The sequence below is a fragment of the Haliotis rubra genome, unplaced genomic scaffold (assembly GCF_003918875.1).
Source record: "Haliotis rubra isolate DU_JTF1 unplaced genomic scaffold, ASM391887v1 Scf8, whole genome shotgun sequence".
Lineage (NCBI taxonomy): Eukaryota > Metazoa > Mollusca > Gastropoda > Lepetellida > Haliotidae > Haliotis > Haliotis rubra.
The window spans coordinates 1,487,049-1,495,216 of record NW_025767523.1 but is presented as its reverse complement, the minus strand read 5'-3'; the positions used below and the strand labels follow the sequence as shown (position 1 = coordinate 1,495,216).

The 8,168-nt window shown below is 38.1% G+C and overlaps 1 protein-coding gene across 1 annotated transcript; it reads right to left on the bottom strand.

The window, feature by feature from the left end:
- Positions 1 to 2,002: 2,002 nt before the first annotated feature.
- Positions 2,003 to 7,112, bottom strand: LOC124261464 (prefoldin subunit 1-like). Its single transcript, XM_046695779.1, has 4 exons — positions 6,969 to 7,112; positions 6,068 to 6,234; positions 3,830 to 3,914; positions 2,003 to 2,220 (listed from the first exon to the last, which is right to left on the bottom strand). The coding sequence occupies exons 1-4, from the start codon at positions 7,014 to 7,016 to the stop codon at positions 2,134 to 2,136; spliced, it is 387 nt and encodes a 128-aa protein (XP_046551735.1). The 5' UTR covers positions 7,017 to 7,112; the 3' UTR covers positions 2,003 to 2,133.
- Between the last annotated feature and the right edge of the window lie 1,056 nt (positions 7,113 to 8,168).

Genomic DNA, 8,168 nt, shown 5'->3' with positions numbered 1-8,168 from the left:
ATTCCAGCAATACCACGGTGCGGGGGACTCCAGAAATGGAATTCACACGTTGTACCCATGTTGGAATCGAACCCGGGTTTTCGGTGTGACGAGCAAACGCTTTAACCGCTAAGCTACCTCACCGCCCAGGAGCACTGTTAGACGGAATTGTGTCTTGTATGTACTGTGGAAATATTTTCATCGTTGGTTGACGCCGCACTGCAATCTCGTTCTGGATTATACATTCCAGTGATTGATATTATGAACAACGGTTAACGTGGCCGGGAAGATTGACGTGCAGTCAGCCTTGTCACACTCCCCGATCAATTAATTCACCGTTTACAGAGGTTGCTATGGGATCAGTTCAAATACGAAGTCCCAAGTTCTCAAATTACGATCGTAACATACATGTATATACTGTATATGGGTGAGCATGTTTGCTTAAACACTATTACACTTTGGTCAAACCCACGTGCATGCCAAACCAACAAACATGGCGAACGGGTTTCGAACCACGATCTGTGATTCCTGGCGTGTCCAAGGGACACAACTTTGCACATCGATTTGAGGTCCACCCGTGCCCATTGGGTAAATGAACACTCCATCAGAGATACACACGAAATGTTGGCTCACGAGAACTCAGCAATATGTGAAATTTGTGGCATGTCAATTCAAACTGGCTCAATTATAATACCTGACAACTATGTCTATCAACTGAAATGTATACCCGCTGGAACACACGATTTCAGCTGTATCTAACTCAACGACCGGGCAAAATCATCGATCACTTATGAACCGTCTGAATGTAGTAGATCCCTAAAAACTGTGCACATACTCATTGTTATATTACGAAATCGAGTGAGTGGGTGAGTGAGCATGGATTTTGCGACGCTTTTCAGCAATATTCCAGCAATATTCCAGCAATATCACGGTGGGGGACACCAGATATGGGCTTCACACATTGTACCCATGTGGGGAATGGAACCCGTGCCTTCGGCGTTCGGCGAACGCTTTAGTCACTATGCTACCCTACTGACCAAAGAATGAACGTCTCCACGTCTATTTGGAACATGATTTTACACATCGATTAGTCTTCTTGTCCGTAAAATATGCCAATATATTGATACCTCTTTCGTTGCTATTCCGGTTTAAATAGGTTACCAGCAACTTCCACTGGTTGTCAGAGGGTGCTCAGGATCGGTGACTTGTTTGATCAGGTGAGTTTTGGTTTTACGCTGCTTTTAGCAATATTCCAGCAATATCAGGGAGGGGGACACCAGAAATGGGCTTCACACATTGTACCCATGTGGGCAATCGAACCCGGTTCTTCGGTGTGACAAGCGAATGCGTTAACCACTATAGGCTACCCCACTGCCCCCGACTTGTTTGATCTAAAAATGGGTGTGTTTATTGCTAACGGTATTGATCACGATCAACTGATCAAGATTCGATTTGAATACATCGCACTCATATAGCGGAGTGTGGCGTTATAATATAAACGGTCACGACATGTAGTTGTGGTGGGGTAGCCCAGTGGTTAAGGCGTCGACTCGTCACATATAGTACCTGAGTTCGAATATATGTTAAGTCCTTTCCTAATGTTCCACTGTCGTGTTACAGTTTTAGATATTTCGAAAAGTGTGGGGAAAACCAAATTCACATTTGTTGGTCATGAATAATATTTCCCTTTGGGGCAGGGCATTCCTTTCATGGGAGGGTGGTTCAAATGATTTTGATGCACCCATGTACTAAAAATAATTACACTTCCCGAATTCTTGTCACATTTTTGGAGGACCCTCCCCATAATCTTGTACAGTTTCAATGAATGAATGAATGAATGAATGAATGAATGAATGAATGAATGAATGAATGAATGAATGAATGAATGAATGAATGAATGAATGAATGAATGAATGAATGAATGAATGAATGAATGAATGAATGGGCGTATGGCCTTTTCAGTACTGGGAATAAAGATTCATTGATTGATTCCAAAAGTATAAAGGGTACACAAACGAATGAGGCGATGAGCTATGTTTTATTTTTAATATTATGTATAGATAAATGAGGTACAAAAAACACAATGAACAACACAAGAGACATGATGGTTTCATAAGAGGGTGAACAGTCTTTGTTGCATTAAGACAGTAGGAGTTATTTCCCTTGCTGTTTTGATAACACCAGCTCTCTCAAGCTGTCTTCACTTTCCTTCAGGCTTTTATCCAGATAGCCTTTGTTAATCTACAACAGAAACAAATATGATTGAAAGAAATTATGTACTAGTAACGGTACACACCAAGATTTGAACATTATTTATTTTGGTTGAACTCAAAACACTTTCAGTTTCATGTAGGTCTTTTACTTTAAGATTAGTCAGTGTTTGTTATGATTGTGAATGTTTAAAAAAAGAGACATATATTTTTAAGTGATTTAAATATATTTAATGCAGTGATTTGAAATAGCATTAAACAATAATGTGTACACTGGAACCATGTTTGTCCATTATTCATCCATTATTTGTCCATAAAGGAAGAGCATGTAATTTGAGTACTATTGCTGCAAGAAAAATTACTTTAGTTAAGTCAGAACGAAATCTAAAACTCAATATGCTCTACAAACTTCTTAAGCCCACTCTTAACACATTGGCTACGATCAAAGTTAAGAATTCTTAAGGCTATGAACGTTTCGAGAATAAGGGCCAGGACAAAAAAATAGACAGTGAGAATGACAGAAATACTGTTTGTTTTTCTAACCCAAAGTCGACTATATCACCTGTAAATATGCAAGTCAAAATATGAGATACCAGTGACTGATATTATAAGCAACATTGCAAGAGTTTGAAGTGATGACATACCAGTCATGAAGCATGACCACCAATCCAGTTAGTCACCTCGTATGACATGGATCAGGATTAGAACTTAACCTTTTAAAGACAAGCACAAGCAAAAGACTGCTTGTGACTTTTTCATCTACAAGCTAAATCAAATTTCAGTCCACTAAAGCACAAAAATAATTCCTTATCCCCAATTCCTCACCACTTTCCCCTTCACACTTCTGTTATAAACAGTTTGTTATAATATTATTTGTAATAAGGTTTGATCATAAATGCCAAATTTGACAAATGCATGCGGTTGAAAGGTCTACCATCATTGAATCAGAAAATCCTGATGTTATACTAAGCATGTGATTGGCTATAAGTTCCGTAGATTTTATATTTGGAATCCTTCATTAATTGTCATCAATAAATATAGGGAATTAACTCCAAACTGTGTATGACAATTTTTATACGACCATTTTATTGATTTAAATCAACAAAACCACTAAAAAAATGAACACTGTTAAGAAAAATGCATTTAGCGCTCAGCCGTTTTATAAAAATTTTGACTGACACTGACTGAGTTTAGTTTTAAGCAATAATTTCACGGGCGGGGACACCAGAAATGGTTGGCCTTTGTGGGGAATCGAACCCCATTAAAAACGCTTTTAACCACTAGGCTACCCAATGGATGGATTATGATCCTGTGATATACTCTAAATGTGAATCAAAACAACTGACCATCAAAGCATAATTAGTCTGATCTAATTCCACTACAAATGGCTTGAACGCATATGCCAACATAATATAGTATCTAACAAATCTTTTCAACACAAATAACAAATCAGTTAGATGTCAATATCCGTGGTCATCCTCATCCCAACTCATGAGGCCCTAGACATGATAGACGTGCAAAAATCAGTCAGTCTGTCATATGGTTAAAGATATTACAACTACATTGACATTTTGTATAAGGACATTCCAAAAAAGACACATCTTGCAACAAATATATTTAGATATCATTTAGAAACTTACTTCTATTGTTTTAATTTTCTCATCAGATGCTTTGATTTTCTTTGTAAGATTTGACCGTACAACATCCAATGGTTGAAGAAGAAACCTGAAAATAAAGAAATCTTTGATAAATGATGACGATGTACATCACACAGTGGAGATGTTATATTATTTTACAAACCAGGCCAACAAGGTATTCACTGGGGGTAAATTGATACACCACAGCACAAGTCAACTGTGAGTTTTCGTGCCACAATACAAGATTCTACACTTGTTAAAAAACTTTATACTTTAAAGATGCTGCTGATCCAATAGTCATGTATCAAATATTACAAAATATATTGTAATAAGTATTTCAAGTTTACAATTAAGAAATACAGTTCGCTCTACCACCATGTATAGTGTATTAAAGCACACTTTCGCCCTGAACTATTATAGTTAAAGCACGAGGATGCTTGGTCCGGGCGTCCTCGTGCTTTAACTATAATAGCTCAGGGCGAAAGTGTGCTTTATTACACTATACATGGTCACACTTTCGCCCTGAACTATTATAGTTAAAGTACGAGGATGCTTGGTCCGAGCTTGTGTATGCTTGTACTAGCCCAGACTTAAGCTGGTTTTATAGTGCTAGCCCACTGAGATACCTGCCCGCAGTGAAGCATGAATACCCAACTCAGACCCATTATACTGACTCCGAGCCGACCAGTCCTTGTTGTACTCATTAATGCCGAGCACCAGGCAGGGACCAACAAATACCATATTTTAACCTCTTTTGGTATGACGCTGTCGGGGATCGTACCCGCGACCTTCCGCTCTCCGGGTGGACGCTCAAACCACTACACCGCTGGAGGCGGTCTGGGTCTGCTTGTACTAATGCTGACTTCAGAGTGCTAGTCCACTTAAATACTGTAAACCGGAAATATTCTGTGTCAGTTTATATTTTGTGAATTTTGTGTTTTTCTTCCCCACGTGAAAAATTCTCGGCGTAGTACTATTAACCCATGCAAAGTTATTAAATAAAATAAATTGTCGGACACATTCTTCGGCAACGGGTCCACATCAAAATTTGTCAAAGAGTAAAGTAACGATGTTTTGAGATAATATTTAAATAACTGAATAATAACAGTACTCATAAAAGTTGTCAAACGTACATTACACTGATACTTGACTCAGACAAAGTATACTGACAACAAACTGACCTCTCTTTGTTTACCTCTAAAACTTGAGCCCAAGACAGGCTAACAAGTAACATCTTTTGTCAGTTCTCTTCATGTGGACTCCCAATCCATCAGACCATTGGAATGGGTTTACAACGTTTCATCATGTTCATGAATAAATGACAGTAATAAGCTCCACAAAAGCTTCAAGAAGTTTTCTTTGTTATATTGACTAGAATAACTTTTGAGTTGTGTAGAATAATGGATTATCAGTCCTGAGTGATTCTTGCATGTAAACCAAATTACCATCTCATCCTTACCGGTATGCTCTTCTGGGTGAAAAGAGGCATGTTACGAACCTTTGAATAGCAAATAGAAGTAATACAGGCAGTGTGCAAATAGCCACTGGGTCAGTCCAGTCAGGTCAGTAAATCTCCACAGTCACTGGCCCAACTGGCTGATGATGTTTCATGGGGCCATTTCTTAAATATATCACTCTCTCCGACTTGTTAAGTTATAATACACTTTTAAATCATGCAAGATTATGGCCTGATAAATGATGGTAGTTTACCTTTCTGTAATATTTTGCTTAGTTTCTACATTCAAATTTCGAGCTAGTGAATTATGTTGTGAGCTAGTAACTTTCAGGCATAGCTAGCCCGACTGGCTAGCAAAATTTGGAAACTATTTCGCACACTGAATACATGTACATACAAAGGGGGAATTTTATGGATGTCATCTGTTGTATAATGAGGAACAGATGATCTGATGAAGGAGTCAGAATATACTCCGAAACAACGCCCTCCTCATTATAAATATCTGGGTTCGAATTGGTCCTCAGCAACCCATGCTTGCCGTAAGAAGGGTGATGGGATTTGGTGGTCAGGCTCACAGACTTGGTTGATACATGTCATCGCATCCCAGTTGCTATGTTGATCACTGGATTTTCTGGTCAGACCCGAATATTTACAGCCCGTGTAAAACTGGAAAATTGCTCAGTGTGGTGTTAAACAAACAAATCTTTGTTGTACAGAAGCTGATATCCATAAATGTTTCCCCCTTTATTGCAATTACACCCTGGATGATGACAGAGAGTACGTACATCCTCCCCACCCCCTCATACACTCTAATTCCCCCAGGGAGCTGTGAGATCTCTGAGTCCACCAGTTTTGAGTGTGCCATGGTCCTCTTCAGTGTCTCAATCTGGGCATCTGATATCTTCAGTTGCTGTGTTGTTGCAATCATCTTTGATTGCATCTCTTGAAAAGCCTGTTGAGGTTATGAAGTTTCATTAATTAAAACAGACACATAACATGCACTGCATGACCTTTCATCAGCATATCCAGTTGCAAATTCTCATGAGGACACATGATTAAACAGCATTTAGGCTGTTGTTGTTGTTTTAGTTGGTGGACATCAACAGATTGGGTATAGGCCGTCAATCGAAATACAGCAATCCAACATTTACATTTTTGGTTGCAACATCGCATTCATTGCATAGAAACGTAAATCAACGTATCGTGCTCTGATAATGTTTGGAAATTTTGATGGCGCACAAAATGATCAATTCAGTTATATATACGCCATTCTTATTTGACACGATCTGTTGGGTTTTATATATCATGCTGTTTTACTTTTCATTTCGGCATGTCAATTGTGATCATGCGTGTTCTGTGGAATAATTTTAACCACATCTATTTGTAAGATTAATCTCGTTAAAAAAAAGAATTCCCAACTTCGGCTGAAAACGAAAATGTAATTTAGAGGTCTCTTGATGGAAATCATAAAGCCATAGAATATGAAAATACTATGGTTACAGGTTCATCAACACCAGAGTCAAGTTAGTACATGACATTACGATCGAAAATTGGACACAAATCAAATATTTCCAAATAATTACCTCATTGATTGAACTTCAAGAATTAAGGTTTAACATATAAGAAAACTTAGATCGTTTTTTAAAGTATCTCTCGTACATCAGTTAACGTGGACACAAACGATACCTTTTTTAGTTCCATGTCGACTGCAAGTTGTGAAGGATGAGTGGCCATGTTGGGAAATTCGTGAGAGGGAGAACTCAGTTATTGATCTTAAATCCAAATGAAACTACGTCAAATAAATTACGTGTGTACATTTACAGCAAAACATTTAGCGGCAGAGCTGTTCATCTATCCTTGAAAACCAGCAGTATATGAAGAGTTTCGCCTGTATCAGAACCATTTTATGAGGTTGGATAATCTGTTACAAATAATAACGCTCCCTAGAAACGGCAGGGGAGGTAACTTTCGTAAAAAACTTGCGCTGGAGAGGAGGATTAGGAGATTTTATGTGCGCCTCAGATACATGATATGGAAACATTGAGTTTTTTTTGTTTAAGCGACACTCGACAATATATGACAGTTGTGATGATGTAATGTAATAACAGAGTCTGGGCCAGAGAGTCCAGTGATTAAGATTATGAGCATCAACCCATCAGGACAATGAGTTCACCACTTGGTCCATTTTGCCTTAACTAACAAGTACATACATATGGCGTTATACAATAAACAAGAAGTTGCCATCCATATACTCGTCTTATACAAGTACACATTCCTGGGATCTACATTCATAGCCAGACAACCCAGCAGTCGGCGGCGATTAAATGAAAGTGTCACTAGATTTCCAAACGTGTTTGATGTATGTTTGGGGATCCGTGCAACCATTGTAAGTAAACAAAGGATGAATACGCACATAGAAATAGTTATTCCCGTTTTAGAATATTTTCCCAATGTAACATATGTTATATTTGGGTTTACACTTCCTCAGTAAAGTTCCCCAGGAATCATACGTTTTCGCTATAACAAGGTGTGCTGCGTCACTCATACAGTGTATATATCTGTATGATTGTTTGTCCTTCAATTACAAATCCATCAGTGTACACCCTATTGTATAGAATAGAATAGAATAATACTTTAATGCATTTTCAGGAATTTGAGAACCATGATTTGACAGTCTTACAAATTCCTGAAAATGTATGTATTGTTACTGAAAGGAAATCCTAATTCTCGTGAATTGGTGTCTCATTTGCAATGTTTGCTCACATCTTAAAACATTCAATAAAATGATTTGTTTCATATAGGTTTACTCAAGCTAATCAGAACAATAATATTGTTTTATGTGTTAATGGGACATATTGCTGGCACATCTCCAAGGCGGTCAGTAGG